This window comes from Oryx dammah, unplaced genomic scaffold, assembly GCF_014754425.2.
Source record: "Oryx dammah isolate SB20612 unplaced genomic scaffold, SCBI_Odam_1.1 HiC_scaffold_4, whole genome shotgun sequence".
NCBI classification, from domain to species: Eukaryota; Metazoa; Chordata; class Mammalia; order Artiodactyla; family Bovidae; genus Oryx; species Oryx dammah.
In genome coordinates, this window is record NW_024070188.1 from 67,634,318 (window position 1) to 67,654,293 (window position 19,976).

At 39.5% G+C, this 19,976-nt stretch overlaps 1 protein-coding gene across 4 annotated transcripts in view; it reads left to right on the plus strand.

Moving 5' to 3' along the window:
- AIG1 (androgen induced 1) overlaps positions 1–19,976 on the plus strand; it is a 256,859-nt gene that overhangs the window by 97,181 nt on the left and 139,702 nt on the right. For all 4 annotated transcript variants that reach the window (XM_040238595.1, XM_040238596.1, XM_040238597.1 and 1 more), the window contains exon 3: positions 15,216–15,317. In XM_040238595.1, coding sequence (XP_040094529.1) covers positions 15,216–15,317 — 102 coding nt within the window. The remainder of the gene's footprint in view (positions 1–15,215; positions 15,318–19,976) is intronic.

Genomic DNA, 19,976 nt, shown 5'->3' on the forward strand with positions numbered 1-19,976 from the left:
GAGCATCAGCTTTGGGTGCCCTGTGAAGATAATTCTTATTCTTTAATACCCATAAGCCTAAACACTATGATGACCAATTTGCTCCTGTTAACAAATTCTTCTTGGGCATCTTTAATCTGTTTGTTCAGGCTTTGTCTTCCACTGTTACAACAGTGTTCTGATCAGGCCATTCTGATACTATACCCGAGGCACTGAATATAGGTAATCATTGATGCATAGCCACCTAACTTAGGATGCTTCTACAAAAGGATGCACTAATTACTTATATAATTAACTTTCATTCAATTAGATTACTTTAGATTTTTCTTTATTCTCAAGTGGAACTTTAAATTCAAGTTGCAGTTAGCTGACTGTCTCTCTTATGTACTTACAACTATCCTGTGAATATTCATTTTAATATAATCATATTAAATAACCAGACTATAATCCCCTTTTATTAAAAAGAGAGAGAAGGCAAGAGTTGGATTTTATGACAAAAAGTCCAAATTGTTTTTCAAGAAAGAAACTCATATCAATGCTAATCAATTGGCAGTGGTTTTCTAACATAATAAGGTAGTCTTGTGTGAGGTTCCTGGATTGTTTAATTATCCTATTTACCATCACTTGACAGAGAGTAAAAGAACCCTTGCTCAGTTTATTTAGGTATGGAATTCAGTTTAAAATGAATCAATTCACAACTTTGAACCTGTAAAGGAGGATTAGTTATTAGAATGCTAAAGTGACTCACCTTCTGGAGTCACCTCACCTGTGTAAGGCATAAGGTAACCAGATAGCAAAAGAGCGTGAGCCTGGAGACAGACCATTAGTGATCCATCTATGTCTGCTTCATATTCTTTATGGGAAGATTTTAACTTCTGATCTGATTTCACAATTATAAGGGATCTGTGTTTTGTCCCTATTTCTGTAAGTTTGGCAGATGACCAGAAAATGGGATACACAGTGTCTGCCCACAGAGCCTCCTTTTATCTGTGCCCTGCCCTCTCACAGTGCACACCACCTTCCTGCCAGGCCCACCACCTCTAGGATGCTATCAACCCAATGTGATAATAAGCCTTCAAACATGACTCTTCACCAAAGAAGACTGCCACCAATAGGGGCCAACCCCAGGCAATTTGGATTCTGTTGGTAGGAAAGAAAAGCAAACTTTAATTTTTAAAAAAAAACTGATCATTTCCATGTTTCAAACAGGCCAGGCAGAGATGCCTGAGTCTCGGGGAAGAGCCAGAATCAAGGGAACCAGGTGATTGGTGCCATTGCAGCCTGTAGGCACAGGGGTTATACAGGGCGTGACCCTGGATAGAGAGTCTGGAGACCGTAGGTCAGAGGGCCCCAGCCCCACAAGCTGGTGTTGTAGGAAAAAGCATACATCTCAAAGATGACATAAGAGATCCTGTCAACTAAATTTTGAGTATGGAAGGTAGCATGGCTCCATGGGGCAAGACAAGACCCAAGTATCAGTTAGGACCAGCAAATGTTCTAAATAAGTATTGCTTCTCTGGCCTTTGGATGTGAATTTGCCAGGAGGAAGGTGTACCTGGTCACATCAACCTTGTTGAGATGCTTGAAGTTCCATGAAGGCGCTTATTAACTTTGAAGGGAAGAATGATTCTTCCAACTTGTTCCATGCTACTGTCCTGTAGTATCACATGTATGTCGTGTTAGAGCCATGATTTTTGGCAATTTTTCTCCATCTCGGATCCATTTTTCTCTTCCTTTTTCCAGACTGATTAACCAAAAGTATTTACTCACCAAATATTCATTGAGTTCCCTACTCTGTGCAGGAAACAACTGCACAATGAAAGTAACACTGATTGAGCTTGAATTTTGAAAAAAAAAAAGTGTAATGAATTTTAATCTATGGTTATAAAAAGCACAAAGGAATGGGCACTTGGAGGTGTATGGTGAGTTTGGAAAACAACACGTAGTGTGGTAATTGGGTTTCTGGAAGAAGCTGGAAAGAGACTGCATGGAGAATTTGTGGCCTAATCACAGAGGGAGTTTTTATTTTATTCTGTAAACAAGGGGGAGCCATTGGAAGTTTTAAACTGGGAAATTCTTAAATGTTTTCATAACTTAAACACTATGAGATCATGAAAAAACAGAAGTAGAGTTAAGAGGACACTGAAGCCAGTGGGTCAAGACAAGAGGCAACCACAATAGTCCGGGAGAGGAACATGGTGGCCTGGATCTGGAGTAAAGACTGAGGGTGCTGAGAGTGGAGAATGACACAGGAGCCTTTGTGAAAGTCAGCTCGACAGACAGTGGTGACCTGGGATCCAACAGCTTCACGTCTAGTCATTTATTCCCCTGAGGTTCTTATATAGGTGCAAGAATCATACACATAACATGTCCATTGCAACATTTTTCAAAATTGTGATAATTGGAATGAATGTACACATTTATTAGTTGAAACTGAAAGTTGCTCAGTGATGTCCAATTCTTTGCAACCCCATGGACTATAAATTCTCTAGGCCAGAATACTGAAGTGGGTAGCCTTTCCCTTCTCCAGGGGATCTTCCCAACCCAGGGATCAAACCCAGGTCTCTTGCATTGCAGGTGGATTCTTTACCAGCTGAGCCACAAGAGAACCCCAAGAATACTGGGGTGGGTAGCCTATCCCTTTTCCAGTGGATCTTCCTAACCGAGGAATTGAGCTGGGGTCTCCTGCATTGCAGAAGGATTCTTTACCAACTGAGCTATGAGGGAAGCCCCATTTATTAGTTAGTGCTTACATAAATGATGGTGCATAGCATACAGTGGGGTACTATGAGGTACTTCAGAAAAATGGGATATCTCTTTAAAATATTTTTAAATTAAATTGCAAAAGACTAGGTATAGTATGACCTGATTTTGTAAAATAATATATGGAATGCATTTAACATGCTTGGGAAAAAGTCCTGAAGGATATAACCGTCCTTTTGGCAATGACTAAAGTACAGGGTGAGGTTGCAAAGTATTTTTGTACGTTTCTATATGCTGGTTAATTTACAACAGATATTTTCATATTTTAAAATGTCTGGCTGTTGCACTTATACATGAATAGCATGGTCTTAGATGGGCCTCCCTGTGAACAGCTTGTAACAGACATCCTGGGAGCTCTAGAGCAGGGATGACCCTTCAGAGTTGCCTTAAATTGAGGCGAAGCAGCTGGATCTCTGTGTCCTTGGATTTAGACTGCTGCTGGGAAAGAGGCATGGCTTTAAGCAAGACCTTTCCCTGCAGCTAAGGGCAATTCTAATGAGGGATGTAGCTGGCAATGGCCAGCAATGGATATTCCCAACATCTGTAGGGTGGATGCACAGGCCCTGAAGAGGAAATCTGGGAGAAGTACTACAGTATCCACTACAGTTAATTGACATAAGTGTAAAATTTGTTTTCTGACTTTGCAAAACTTGCTTAATTACCACATGTAGCTTCCATGAATACAAAGATAAAGGAGGTAAATGGAAGATCTAGGTGCAGAATAAATTTCAATGAAATGAAGCCTTTTGATTAAAACAATCTTAGCAGTTAGAAATAGAAAGGAATTTATGTAACCCTGACATGGCATCTGGTCCCATCACTTCATGGCAAATAGATGGGGAAACAGTGGCTGACTTTATTTTTCTGGGCTCCAAAATCACTGCAGATGGTGACTGTAGCCATGAAATTAAAAAACAGTTACTCCTTGGAAGGAAAGTTATGACCAACCTAGACAGCATATTAAAAAGCAGAGATATTTGTCAACAGATGTTGATAACAAAGGTCCATCTAGTCAAGGCTATGGTTTTTCCAGTAGTCATATATGGATGTGAGAGTTGGACTCTAAAGAAAGCTGAACGCCAAAGAATTGATGCTTTTGAACTGTGGTGTTGGAGAAGACTCTTGAGAGTCCCTTGGACTGCAAGGAGATCCAACCAGTCCATCCTAAAGGAGATCAGTCCTGGGTGTTCATTGGAAGGGCTGATGTTGAAGTTGAAACTCCAATATTTTGGCCACCTGATGTGAAGAGCTGACTCATTTGAAAAGACCCTGATGCTGGGAAAGATTGAGGGCAGGAGGAGAAGGGGATGACGGAAGATGAGATGGTTGGATGGCATCACCGACTCGATGGACATGGGTTTGGGTGGACTCCAGGGGTTGATGATGGACAGGGAGGCCTGGCATGCTGCGGTTCATGGGGTCGCAAAGAATCAGACACAGCTGAGCAACTGAACTGAACTGAACTGAACTGAACTGATGAAGGGCACTTTCTGCAGCCTATCCCTTCATAGAAGGTATGGGCCCTCTGTGGGCCAGGCCTTTCAGGTTCAAGACCCACTCTACAAATTTGCATGGGCCTAAGGCCATTGTCATCCATCTCTGTGGCCATAGTTCACAGAACACTCAGATTTTAGTGTTGCCATTTGCCTCTGGGGCAGGCTCAGTTTCTGTGTTTGCTACTGTTCAGGTTTTTCCTGTTCTTTTTTTGTCTGCATGGGTTTGTCGGCTCCTAGTGATTTCCCTTCCTTTCTTGTCCGCTTAGCAATATATTTGAAAGTATATTTGTCATAATTTATTTAGGACCTAGCGTTTCACAGCAGGAAGGTTTCTCGGTGTATCTAGTCCTCTAGACTGCAGAGAGCTAAACCCCCACTGTCTACACCAAAGGCAGTTTTTCCTTTTACTGCTTATAATGTGACGTTCAGTTTTATGTGGTTTTAATTTTTATATTTTATTTCTTTCGATAATTCTATCCATTCACTTTTATCCTCTTGCTCTATCATCTCTTCTTTAAGTCCCAGTTTTTCCTCTTTGACTGCTTTTTTTAAACAGATGATTATTTGATCATAAATTAATGAATACATTTTCGGGTTTGCATTGTTCTGTTGCCCTCTCCCATTTTGGTCATATTCAGCTTTATCTCTCTCCTTTTTATTGTGGTATCTATGAATATGTTTCATGCTTTTTTTTTAATGATTACTCATCCTTAAATCTGTTTGTCCTTCCTGTCTAGCTTTTTATGAAAAGCTAGAACTGGAGACAGGCTAGGAACTTATAAAGGGCAGCTTGAATTTCTGTTTCCCACCACTGCTCTCCCCTGGAGAATGGCTTCTTTCTGGGCCAGAGTCATTTCTCTCTCCTTGACTCATATTGCCCCCAGTCCTGCTGCATGGTGATAGGAAGCTTGGTCTTCATCAGGTGAGCAGGAGCACTCCCTTCAGGCTGGTTATCACAGATCCTGTCTTGTTTACCTCCCATGACCACATCCTGCTTTTTGCAGAGATACCATACTGGCCCACTTCCACACTGAACATCATCACCTCTGACCCCTGAACATCTCCCCAAGGCTCCCATGCACCTCAGACCTCCTGTTCCCAGCAAAGGTCACTGTGTGTCTCTTACAGTGGGCCCTCTGTAGGATCTCTCTGTTCTGCTCACTGGACCACAGAGCCCTCTGATCTTGTTTCTTACATCAGAGTCTCTTCCAAGTTCCCTAACACTTGGCAGCCTGTTGAGTAGAGTGATGTTTGGATTAGGGATCTTTCCTTCTCCAGTTGGTCTCTTTGTTTCTCATTCCTCTTATTCTTGGTTGATTTCAAGAAAGAGAGCCTTTAGTCTTCCATCTTGATCTTGAAGTTCAGGGAAAGATAATTTCAAGATAATAGAAGACTTAAACAGGTAAAGAGGAGCTAATGGATAGAAGATCTGAGAAGAGATGGGCTAGAAGAAAAACCTTGGAAAGAAAGGCTTATCTCCTTACAGACAGGAGGGCAAAAATCGTGGATAAGATAGAGAAATTTTAGGTCAGTAAGAATATTGAAGGAGTAAAAGGGTATTTGCTTCTCTAGAAGATGTGGTCTGATACATACAAGCAGCAACCCACTTTTATTCATTTATTCAACAATTTTTTTTTTTTTACCACTAACATGTTAGGTACCAGGCAGGGGGAAACAGCAGTGAGCATGACAAAGAAGTTCCTGTTTCCTAACTCTTCACTTTCTCATAGAAGATCCAGACAATGAACAGTTGAACGACAGCAAAAGGAGCTTATTTTCTATCAGGGTCTCTGACAGAAAATAGTGCGAAGTGGTGAGGCTTCCATGCAGAGGTGCTGGCTTACCTCCAGCTGATGGAACAGGGAAGCCAGCCACATGAAAACACGGAAAGAACGTTCCTGGTATAGAGTGGAAAATGCTACAGCTCTGAGGCAGGAAAACCCATAATGAATTTTAGGAACAATCAAATAGCCAATTGGCTTAGGGAGCAAGAAAGAATATGGTATAAATGAAGGTTAGAGATCAAGGCAGGCATCAACTCATAGATTTTGTAGGAGTTGGGTTTTTTTATTCTCACATTAATTACTCAGTCAGAAAAGATAGTTAAGGCCTGTGTGCTGTGTTGTGCTAAGTTGCTTCAGTTGTGTCCGACTCTTTGTGACCCCATAGACTGCAGCCCGCTGGCCTCCTCTGTCCATGGGATTCTCTAGGAAGAATACTGGAGTGGGTTGCCATGTCCTCCTCCAGGGGATCTTCCCAGCCCAGGGATCCAGCCATATCTCTTGTATCTCCTGCCTTGGCAGGTGGGTTCTTTACCACTACCACCACCTGGGAAGCCCATTATTTAAGGCCTGCTGCTGCTACTGCTAAGTCACTTCAGTCGTGTCTGACTCTGTGCGACCCCAGAGATGGCAGCCCACCAAGCTCCCCCATCCCTGGGATTCTCCAGGCAAGAACACTGGAGTGGGTTGCCATTTCCTTCTCCAGTGCATGAAAGTGAAAAGTGAAAGTGAAGTTGCTCAGTCGTGTCCGACTCTTAGCGACCCCATGGACTGCAGCCTACCAGGCTCCTCCATCCATGGGATTTTCCAGGCAAGAGTACTGGAATAGGGTGCCATTGCCTTCTCCAGTTAAGGCCTAAGTGTGGATAAATATGGAGAAATGATAAATTCTATCAAAAAGATGGAAGCCATGAAAAAGGTATAACATCACCACGTGATTTATAAACTCTAAATGGAGATTCTGGTTTTAAAGTAATTTGAGCAGAATATATATCATAAATATATATATATATATAAAGTAACTCACAATCTCATCATTACAGTAGAGAAATTCTTTATCACACTTCTTGGAATGAGTATTAGTAACACTGTACACTGAAACAAAAGATGCTACAACATTTCAGAGTGCTTATGCTTCACTTGCATTGCGAAGTTAAAGGTATGGCTGAGGGAAGTCAGGCAGAAAGAGAGCACCTAGGATCTCCTAGATGTGTGAAATAGGAAGATAAGAGCTATGTCAAAATGAGGCATTCACTGTCTGCTTGGAGGCCATCAGGGATAAAGCCAGCTATCATCTGGAACACACAATTTACTCCCAGGCTATGGGTGTTTGTAAAGAGAAATCACAACTGAAAACATGTCTAGATATTACCGCTCAGCAAGAGTATGACCTTGGAAAGAATCGATAGGGAAGAAAATCGTGAAAAGGAAATCTAGAAGCAGAGCTGCTGCTGCTGCTGCTGCTGCTGCTCAGTTGCTCAGTCGTGTCCGATTCTTGTGACCCCATGGACTGTAACCTGCCAGGCTCCTCTCTCCATGGGATTTCCCAGGCAAGAAGACTGGAGTGGGTTGCCATTTCCTTCTCCAGGGGATCTTCCTGACCCAGAGATCAAACCCTCATCTCCTGCTTGGCAGGCAGATTCTTTACCACCTGGGAAGTCCCTGAAGCAGAGCAGTTGAGCCCAAAAGAGAATCTAAATGTTTTCCAATCAGTAATAGGTCAAGTCTTAGTACTAATAGATTAGTTTTAAGGAGGAAAGCAATTTCATAGGCTCATGTCATGTTGAAGCTGAAGACTTAAAGATGCATTCGTTTAGTACCTTCTTCCCTTCTTTAGTGGTGGATAATTGAGATCATGCTAAAAGGCCTTTTTGAACCAATCTACAGATCAGTGGTCGTGTATGGATGTGAGAGTTGGACTATACAGAATGCTGAGCACTGAAAAATTGATGCTTTTGAACTGTGGTGTTGGAGAAGACTCTTGAGAGTCCCTTGGACTGCAAGGAGATCCAACCAGTCCATCCTAAAGGAGATCAGTCCTGGGTGTTCATTGGAAGGACTGATGTTGAAGCTGAAACTCCAATACTTTGGCCACCTGATGCGAAGAGCTGACTCATTTGAAAAGACTCTGATGGTGGGAAAGATTGAGGGCAGGAGGAGAAGGGGACGATGGAGGATGAGATGGTTGGATGGCATCACCAACTCGATGGACATGGGTTTGGGTGGACTCCGGAAGTTGGTGATGGACAGGGAGGCCTGGCGTGCTGCGGTTCAGAGTCGGACACGACTGAGCGACTGGACTGAACTGAACAGATCAGTGGCTTTTCTCCTCTTTCAGGGCAGATGTCTTGGCAACTTCCTTTGCATTCTAATTGGTGTTACTAAACTCGAATCAGCTTTAGTTGATCACTGATCAGTAAAACTTCTTCATAGAAGTGAACTAAAACTGATTCGCTTCAGCTTCTATTGAACTCCATATGAGAGATTCCTTCTAAAAAGAGACAGAGTGTGAATCCAGTTTTATTTATTATTATTTATTATTTATTTTTACTTTATTTTACTTTACAATACTGTATTGGTTTTGCCACACATTGACATGAATCTGCCACGGGTGTACATGAGTTCCCAATCCTGAACCCCTCTCCCACCACCCTCCCCATATCATCTCTCTGGGTCATCCCAGTGTACCAGCCCCAAGCATCCTGTATCCTGTATCAAACCTAGACTGGCAATTCGTTTCTTACATGATAGTATACATGTTTCAATGCCATTCTCCCAAATCATCCAACCCTCGCCCTCTCCCACAGAGTCCAAAAGTCCATTCTATACATCTGTGTCTCTTTTGCTGTCTCACATACAGGGTTATCATTACCATCTTTCTAAATTCCATATATATGTTTTAGTATACTGTATTGGTGTTTTTCTTTCTGGCTTACTTCACTCTGTATCATCGGCTCGTTTCATCCACCTCATTAGAACTGATTCAAATGTATTCTTTTTAATAGCTGAGTAATACTCCATTGTGTATATGTACCACAGCTTTCTTATCCATTCATCTGCTGATGGACATCCAGGTTGCTTCCATGTCCTGGCTATCATAAACAGTGCTGCGATGAACATTGGGGTACACGTGTCTCTTTCAATTCTGGTTTCCTCAGTGTGTATACCCAGCAGTGGGATTGCTGGGTCATAAGGCAGTTCTATTTCCAGTTTTTTAAGGAATCTCCACACTGTTCTCCATAGTGGCTGTACTAGTTTGCATTCCCACCAACAGTGTAAGAGGGTTCCTTTTTCTCCACACCCTCTCCAGCATTTATTGCTTGTAGACTTTTGGATCACAGCCATTCTGACTGGTGTGAAATGGTACCTCATTGTGGTCTTGATTTGCATTTCTCTGATAATGAGTGATGTTGAGCATCTTCTCATGTGTTTGTTAGCCATCCATATGTCTTCTTTGGAGAAATGTCTATTTAGTTCTTTGGCCCATTTTTTGATTGGGTCATTTATTTTTATGGAATTGCACTGCATAAGTTGCTTTTATATTTTTGAGATTAGTTGTTTGTCAGTTGCTTCATTTGCTATTATTTTCTCCCATTCGGAAGGCTGTCTTTTCACCTTGCTTATAGTTTCCTTTGTTGTGCAGAAGCTTTTAATTTTAATTAGATCCCATTTGTTTATTTTTGCTTTTATTTCCAGTATTCTGGGAGGTGGATCATAGAGGATCCTGCTGTGATTTATGTCGGAGAGTGTTTTGCCTATGTTCTCCTCTAGGAGTTTTATAGTTTCTGGTCTTATGTTTAGATCTTTAATCCATTTTGAGTTTATTTTTGTGTATGGTGTTAGAAAGTGTTCTAGTTTCATTCTTTTACAAGTGGTTGACCAGTTTTCCCAGCACCACTTGTTAAAGAGATTGTCTTTACTCCATTGTATATTCTTGCCTCCTTTGTCTATGATAAGGTGTTCCTAGGTGTGTGGATTTATCTCTGGGCTTTCTGTTTTGTTCCATTGATCTATATTTCTGTCTTTGTGCCAGTACCATACTGTCTTGATGACTGTGGCTTTGTAGTAGAGCTTGAAGTCAGGCAGGTTGATTCCTCCAGTTCCATTCTTCTTTCTCAAGATTGCTTTGGCTATTCGAGGTTTTTTGTATTTCCATACAAATTGTGAAATTTGTTCTAGCTCTGTGAAAAATACCGCCAGTAGCTTGATAGGAATTGCATTGAATCTGTAGATTGCTTTGGGTAGTATACTTATTTTCACTATATTGATTCTTCCCATCCATGAACATGGTATATTTCTCCATCTATTAGTGTCCTCTTTGATTTCTTTCATCAGTGTTTTATAGTTTTCTATATATAGGTCTTTAGTTTCTTTAGGTGGATATATTCCTAAGTATTTTATTCTTTTTGTTGCAATGGTGAATGGAATTGTTTCCTTGATTTCTTTTTCTACTTTCTCATTATTAGTGTACAGGAATGCAAGGGATTTCTGTGTGTTGATTTTATATCCTGCAACTCTACTATATTCATTGATTAGCTCTAATAATTTTCTGGTGGAGTCTTTAGGGTTTTCTATGTAGAGAATCATGTCATCTGCAAACAGTGAGAGTTTTACTTCTTCTTTTCCAATTTGGATTCCTTTTATTTCTTTTTCTGCTCTGATTGCTGTGGCCAAAACTTCCAGAAACTATGTTGAACAGTAGCGGTGAAAGTGGGCACCCTTGTCTTGTTCCTGACTTTAGGGGAAATGCTTTCAATTTTTGACCATTGAGGATAATGTTTGCTGTGGGTTTGTCATATATAGCTTTTATTATGTTGAGGTATGTTCCTTCTATTCCTGCTTTCTGGAGAGTTTTTATCATAAATGGATGTTGAATTCTGTCAAAGGCTTTCTCTGCATCTATTGAGATAATCATATGGCTTTTATTTTTCCAGTTTTCTTTTGTGTTGGTTTCTAACCCTTCTGTGGGGTTCAGATGAGGTCTCAGTAAGCACTGTAACACAAGTGTTCTGTCTGGGAAGCTTGGAGGACTGGAGAGTGACCATGCTTCTCCCACTGTCAGTTCAAGTACAGTATTCTGGTCCTGGCAGCACAGCACCAGCAGGTGTGTGCTAAGGAAGAGCTGGCCACCAGTCCTGGCTGGAGAAGAAGCTTCACAGCCGTAGGACATTTCAGAATCACTTAGCCTGTCCAGGAGAACCTATTTTTGTTCATACCCATGCCCTGCTAGTAGAGTTCAAACTTATTTTGGGTTTGCTGATGACCATACCATGAAGAGGATGTCAGTGCAGGAAGCCAAGAAGCTACCATCTGTGCCGTGTTTTTAATCTGAAGAATTATTTAGAAGGCTGATTGCTCAGTTAGCTGTGGCTCTTGACCTTCTAGTGTTACACTAAGGAAGGGGACTAACCCTTTCTTAAAAGTCACTTTGTTTTTAATAACCCATATAATTCCCTCAATGTATGGTGGGGGTCAGAGGATTGGCCAAATTGCACAATTAAATATTGACCCCACGGTGATTTATATGTGATAGGGACACCACAAATGATCATTCCTGGTGACGGAAAGTAGCTCTCCACAGTGGTGTGGTGGCCAACATTAACAACTGGCTCTCTAAAGATAAACTGTCTGATTTGTAGCATTTGCTAATTTCCATAGTAGACTATTAAGAACAACTTTTTAAATTCAGATTTTAGATGAAATAGAGAAATTCTACAAAAGGCACAAATGACTATAACTAAAGAAAAATTAGAAAAGCAGACGAATCTGTATCTGTTAAAGAAATTTAATTCACAATTAAATCTTCTCACAAGAAAACTTACAAGCCCAGATGATGCCACTGGGAAAGTATATCAAATAGGTATGGAAGAAATAATAACAGTCTCACACAAAGTCCTTTGCAAAATAAAGGAGGGAACACTTTTCCACTTTATTTTTTGAGGCCAGGATTTTCCTGTAACCAAAATTTTAAAAATGACATTATAAGAAATTTTTAAAAAACTAGAGATCAATATACTTTATGAATGAAGATGGAAAAAATAAAGATGGATGAAATAGCAGCAAGTCAAATCCAGTAATGTATAAAAATGATCATACATGATGACCAGGAATTAAAGATTGATTTAACATTAAGAATCAATTGCTATCATCCATCATATTAACAATAAAAGAGAAAAAAAATGTATGGTCACCTGAAAATATGCAGCAAAGTTATCTGAAAAAATTCATCACTCATTCATTACATGCATAAATTAGGAATAGAAGAGATTTTCCTCAACTTGATAAAAGACACCTAAGCAATACCTGCAGTTAATATCAAACTGAAATGCCAAAAAACTGAATACTTTCCCTAAGTAGAGAAGAAGGCAAGGATGCTCAGTCTTCATCACTTCTAGTCAACGTTGTTCAATAAGAAAAGAAAAAGAAGTAAAACGGCATACAAATTGTAAAGAAAGAGGAAAAATCTGTCATTTGCAGATCATGTTCATATAAAAACTGAAACTAATTTATGACATAATTACTCAAATTACTAAGTGAATTTTGAATAGACACAGGATACCATGTCAATATACAAAAAGCATTTGTATAGAATAGAGAAATTTGTTTTTTGTTTGTTTGTTTTTTGTTTTTTTTTTAGAATAGAGAAATTTGAATAGAGGATTCTTAATATGCTACCAACAAACAATGTAAAAAAGTTTAAAGCTATCTACAGTAGCAGAAAAAACATGAAATGCTTAGTGATAGATTTAACAAAATATGTGCAAGAGCTGTACACCCAGAACTATAAGCAGTGAGAAATTAAAAATCTTAATAAATGGAGACATAATTGTGCTCATAGGTTAGAAGACTCATTACGGTTAAGATGTCATCATTTCTCTTCATATTGAATATATTGATTCAGTACGGTTCTAGTCAGAATTTGAGGACAATGTTTTTGTATGAATTCACAAGCTCAGGTTCTGAAAAATTAAGTGAAAAAGCAAAGGACTTAAAATAGCCAAAACAATTTTGGAAAAGAAGACTAGAAAGCAAATGGAAATCTAAGGAATCTAAGATGGCCCCAAAATTCTGCTCCCTTCTACGCAGGCCTGTACGATCTCTTCCCCTTCCATGTGGAAGGGACCTTTGACTGTGATGGGATGTCACTGTCTTGATTAAAGTACCTTATGTGGCAAAAGTGAAGAGGTTTCCACCTATGACTCCATCTAGGATCGAAATGGCTTTGTGCCTGTGTATGGATCGCCAGGCCAGTTGTCAAACTTTGGTTCTCACCCTACAGAAACAAATACCTCTTAACCATCTCTCGGGTCAAGAGTACACACATTTATTGCACAGTCTTCCCTCCAGGGTCAGACTCAAGAAAGAGACCCACACAGACCCTGAGGCATACTTGTGCCTATTCAGGCAGGAAATTCCAGGGTCATGGCTGCCCAGGATGTGGTTTACCAAAGGAGGGGCATGCAGGCTCTGAGTAGACCAGCCATTTGGACCTGGGATTGCCTCACTCCATGGGGAGAGAGGAAGGTTCCAGGTGGCTGGAGCAGACCCTTGCAACGCAGAACATCTCAAACTTTGATGTGCATAGGAATGACCCCAGGGTCTTATAAAAATCCAGGATCAAAACCTATCAGGCTGGGACCTGGCTTTCTGCTAAAAAGCTCTCAGGTGGCGTGGGTGCTGCTGATCCAGGGACCACGCTTTGAGTAACAAAGCTATAAAGCATGGCACCCACCCAGATCTGAGGACAGGGAACCCTGATATTCAGTGCACATGAAGTTAGTGGTGGAGTGAACAAACCCAAATTGTGGATAATTCAAAAATTGTTTGTTGTACTTGGAAAGATCCTGATGATAATTAGCATTAAGCTAATAATACATGGGTTTTTTTTTTCTTTTTTCTTTTTGTGCATTTATCCACTGAATAAACACATTTGCCCCAAAAGCAAGATAAATAACTAGGGACCCTAATCTGGTATTAAACTACATGTGTTATCTACAATTACTATTGTAATTATCATTCAGTGTGTTTTATGAAACAGTAAATGTTAATAACATCCTGGATTTTAAGGGTGAACTTTTTCAAGCTAAGATTATCCATGTGATAACTGACACACTTGGAAATAAACTTTGGAACCCTTCTGGTTTATAACCTGGAGTGATAAACACCAGGAGTTTTATAAAAAGTGGCAATAAAATAGATATTATTAATAAAATGTCAGGGCATGGATGCCTTCTGAGAAATGAGATAAAATTGTTCCTACTTAATATTCATGCTGCATTTTATCATTGTGTAGTATTTATTATTTTGAGACATAACTCTGAAGAGACTTTGAGACCTCCCTCTGAGGTGGTTCATTCTCTTTTCATGCTGCATTTATAGACTATTTACAAAACCATTCACTTAAAAAAAAATTCTATGGTGAAAGTTAAGACCTTGGGCCATTTGTTTCTTTATTTTATCTGAGCTTCTTCTCTCACCATTAGTTTGAGGAAAGGTAAAATAATCAACTGAGTACACTTTTGACGATGAGGTTGCTGATGGGTCAAAATAAACCCCTGGCATCAAGATGAATTTATGAGCTATTCCAAGAGAATTAGGAATCTTCCTTTCCTCTCTGTATACTCTGCTTCTCAGTGCCACTAAAGCCCCTGCTTTAAGCTATATAAATTAATACATTTGCTGGAAATGTGACTTTAGGACATTTTATAGCAGTGATTTCAATGCTGTTAGTGGTGAAATAGAAACTTGAGAATGTGAAGATTAATTTAAACCACATGATGGGTTCAAGGAAAATACACTACAACTTCTTGAATGTGTTCTAACTCTGTACAGTGGGGAATGGGATCCAAAAAACCACCAATGAACTTTTAAACCCTCTTGAGGGGAATCAAACCAACACAATTAGCCCTGGAAGGGAGCTGTTCCAGATGACAGACAGACCATCTCTCTGTCTCGCTCACAAACAGCCCTGTGCCTGAGAACACAGTTGGGAGATCAAGGAGAGAGGAAGAACCCCAACAGTTACCACTAATGGGATGAAGTTAGAACAATTTTTCCAGTTATTAGCTGGCTTACTGATTTATCTCTCATTGTAAATTAAAGTTTTGTTGGGTTTTTTGAACAATAGAAAACCAACCAATTGTATGTTGTGGACAGTTGGTGCCTTTGAAATAAAAGGATTTCTTTTCCCTTCCAGTTCGTTGTGGCCGTGTTCTGGATCATTTATGCCTATGACAGAGAGATGATTTACCCGAAATTGCTTGATAATTTTATCCCAGGGTGGCTGAATCACGGAATGGTAAGTGAACAAAAACAAATTATTTCTTTTTATTAAAAAAAAATCTACAAAAGAGCTGTTTTCTAATTCAAGCTGTCCATAAAATCTAGCTAAATAGCTGTGAAATGGAAATTATAATGAGACTATAGTTAGAGAAGAAAACTGAATGTAAATTTTAAAACTGTCTTCTGATGACACTGAGTCACTATTAAAACTGTAGAAACTGAATCCATGGTTTATGAGAGGTGTCAGTTGTGTTAGTTATAATACAACTGGCTCATTCCAAGATGGATTTAATTTCCGTACCATTCAAAGGCTTGTCCTCTATTGGAGATGGAGGATTGATTCCCACCTGCACCACTATGGATACCTCATAGTCCATGGAATTCTCCAGGCCAGAATACTGGAGTGGGTAGCCTTTCCCTTCTCCAGGAGTCTTCCCAACCCAGGGCTCAAACCCAGGTCTCTGCATTGCAGGTGGATTCTTTACCAGCTGAGCCACAAGGGAAGCCCAAGAATATTGGAGTGGGTAGCCTATCCCTTCTCCATCGGATCTTCCCAACCCAGGAATCGAACTGGAGTCTCCTGCACTGCAGGCAGTTCTTTAGCAACTGAGCTATCAGGGAAGCCCATGCCTCCTCCACGTCACATCAGTGAGACTGTGTTGAAAGTAGCTAATGTACTTGGAGAATTTCCCCCTGGAGGAGTGGCAGGCTGTTACTTTCCCTGGGACGGCTGCTGCAGACATTGGAGGTGTCTTGTCGGGTTTCGTTCATCCCAGGTGTTTGCCTATGGCTGTGACGTCTTTTCCTTCTTCATGGTCTAATTGTTTTGAACACTTTAGACTTGATGTTACCTTCACAAATTTCAAATAAAATACTTCATGCAGTTTGCGCATCACTTGACAAAATTTGAGGATATATTTTCTGCAGAGGAATTTTGTGTTGTCTTCCCTATCCATCTCTGAAATTGAGTGCTGTTTCATTTATTAACTTAAGAAGCTCACATTTCTTGGTTGCATCAATTTTTAGAACATGTCCCTGAGTGCTCCTAGTGAAAAGGGCAACCCATGGCAGAAATTATAGGGAAATGAAGAACTGGAAATCACGTGTCTGAGGTTCAAAATAAGTGTTTCCCTTCTCCCCCCCCAGGTTTGGTATATTTTAAGAAAAGTGGTGTGTAGTAACAAACATTATTGTACTGAGGAGCGAGTGTTGATCAAATATTTTGTAAGCCAACTCCTCAAAAGTAGCACATCTCAGAGAACTGGAATTTTCCTTGAGTCCAATTCAAGCCACACTGTAGAAGGATTAACATGGCACCTCAGGTCTAGTTAAAAACAGATTAATCAGTTTGAGCTTCTTGTCAATTGAATGTAACCATCTCCAGAGCCTGACATGGTTACTTTGCCTCTCTCTAGCATGTCTCTTTTCTTAAATATGGAAATACACTCCTTACTCCCAAGTCTTTGCAATCCTCCGCCCACGATACCTTTCCCATTCTTCACTGGGAATCTCTTGCTCATGTTGCCAATGTATATACTGTTTTCTTTATGGAGCCTTTCCCCACTATCACAAGCCAAGTTCACTCTGCTATTAGCTGTGCTTGCCTGGCACTTTTATATCTCCATGGTACATGTCTGTATCCCCCACAAAGATGTTATATGGTTAGTGCAAAATGGTAGCCTTTGAATCCTAAGTCTTTGCCTAGCCACCTGGCATATAGGAGGACCAGTACATATTCGTTAGATTGATGACTAATTCAGTACAGCCAGTCCCCACAGTTCTTTGCCAGTAAATACTAATAGCTACTATTTTTTGAGAACCTACTGTGTGCCAGGCTATATAATTTAATCTCCACAGTGGTTCTATGAACAAAAAATTATCCCTTTTACAGAAGAAGGAACTGAAGCTTAGAAAGTTTCCAACACCAGAAGGGCTTTAGAAGTATAATAGTGTCCTGGGCAATTTGGCTTGTTGTCTACATCCCTAAACTGTACGGTGTTACCTTCTAGCCAGAGAATAAGTCACAATCTTTGCAGATCCTGGTGCTACTTAATGTTTGGAGTGAATGGTTTGTTCAGTATATATGCAGTTGTTAGAACTTCAGCTGGACGCTTCTAATTTTCCCTTGACTCACCTTAATGGGTTAAAATTCTGACTCTTGGAGGAAACACTACTTAGAAATGCAAGGAGGATTTGAGTGACACAAATATTTAGGAAAGGGAAAAGATAAATTAATGAACATGTCAAGTCCTCTTGACATGAGATCAGTAGATTTCTTCTCAATGAATTTTGTCTCAGAAAAGTCATGACCATTTCTTGGCTTTTTTTCTTGTTCCAATTCATGGTTCAAGAATTGCTAACAAAGAAGTTACATCTGGTGGCTAAGGAATATTTTTTAATATTAAACAATTTATATTACTCTAAATATGTATAGATGAAACTTTAAATATACATAAAACATGATGCTGATTCTTTGGATTGGCAATTAAAATATGAACATTAAATACTGTAATCATGAATAATTTAATTCATGATTATTATAAAAATGGATAATACAATTTATGAAACATCAAAAAATTAAGTCAGCATTTTCAGCTTTGTTTAAATTGTATTTAATTAATTATAGTTTGTAGTTGCCTTTAATTTTAATAGCTACTTTTGAATATCTATAAAAATATGAAAATAATTCATTACAATTTTTACATTTATTTGATGCTCATATTTTGATGAAAACATTCAAATTATATACACTTTAGTTATAATTATATTCTATTTTTAATTGATGTCTTTGTTAATACTGTCAGTAGAGCCCAACGTCTGTGAGAATTTCCATTATAAAAAAAAGGGCATGGCAGCCCACTCCAGTATTCTTGCCTGGAGACTCCTATGAACAGAGGATGGCAGGCAACAGTCCATGGGGTCACAGAGAGTTGGACATGACTGAAGTGACTTAGGACACATGCACAAATTTGCTGAAATAAAAGAAAGAAAATAAAATTGGGAGTATTTGCATTATACTGAATATTTATGTTTGTAATTATTAAATTTTACTACTCAACCATACTTTTCAATTATGTTTTACAAAAATATATCTAATAACATTGAAGGATAGAATATATTTTGTTTAATACTTTCTAAGTTTAATTTGTAAATTTCACATATTTCTGCAAATGGCTTACAGCCCGCCAGGCCTGTTTGCTATTATTGCCTGCTTAGGTTGTTATAACTATAAGAATTCCAAGAGAGAATGTACTGTGTTCTTACATGTAGAATCACATTCATTGTTTGAAGGATCTCAACATCATTTCTAGGGATCCAGAGTGCTGTACCACAGAACTGAGATACAATGTATAAGTCTATCATGGCACTATTTCAGGAGAATCAAGTCAGTCTTGAATTTACAGCATTCCAAATAGGCATAAGAGAACACTTACAGGGTCTGAAATTCACAGGGGTTTCAATTTTGATTTTCACTGAAGTTGCCAGAAGTTAGACATGATTAGAACTAAAGGAAAATATTCTCTCTCTTTCTGTCCATTGTCTTTCTGTTTGCTCTCAGCAATCCTAGAATTTATTTGCAGAAGGGAAGAGGAAATGGCTGACTGGAAGGGTAATATACCCTTGCTGTGCAAACACTAGGTTATCTCCAGGCCCATTTAAATAGTAGTATATGCACACACACATGCACACCGCACGAAGAATTTTAATTTATTACAACTAAAAATGCAAGCATATAAAGTATGGCACTTTTAACTAGAGTCAGCTCAGTATCCAAAACAAAAATGTTTCTGTCCTTGCAACCCTATTTACCTCTGTATTCCCAGCAATTCGAACAGCGCACAATGCCTATTAGACCTTCACTTAGTGTCGGTGATAAAAAAGATGCTTTTGTATTTACTTTTCAAACTTAGAAGAATGTCAACAATTATTTCTTTCTATCACCTTTTATCCTCAGTCCACTGATAATCAGACAAACAGAAAACAGAAGTGATATCAGCAAATGAATCAGAGTTTCCAAAATGTAATGTTGTGGTAGGATCTTCATGGCTGCCACATATGGAGGCCGATAGAGTCAGACTCAACTGGGCAACTTCACTTTCACTTTTCACTTTCATACATTGGAGAAGGAAATGGCAACCCACTCTAGTGTTCTTGCCTGGAGAATCCCAGGGACGGGGGAGCCTGGTGGGAGGCCGTCTATGGGGTCGCACAGAGGTGGACACGACTGAAGTGACTTAGCAGCAGCAACAGCAGCAGGTAGCATTTATTGAAAACTTTCCACATGCAGAGCACCCTGGTAGGCACTGTATAGTTACCGGACGAGAAAAACAAGTGCAATTTTAAAGAATGGGAAAGGCATGTTTGAAGTGGATGAAGGTATTTATTAATAAGTAAGAAAACCATTTCCCAGACCAACAGAGCATCCCCACTAGGTTGTGTTCACTTACACTAGGAGAAGCGATGTTATTCTGGCTTATTTCTTGGATGCAAAAGTAGAACCGTGAACGTTTCTCTTTTGCTGAGTATAATTTTAAAGCATTGTCAATGGAGTAAATATACATTAAAAGCAATAAATAAATATTTAAACTCTAGAAGGATTGCAGACTCTCAGTGATGCTATAATAGGAAAAGCAACAATAAGACAGTCTCCTAGCTTATGGAAGACCTGATTAAT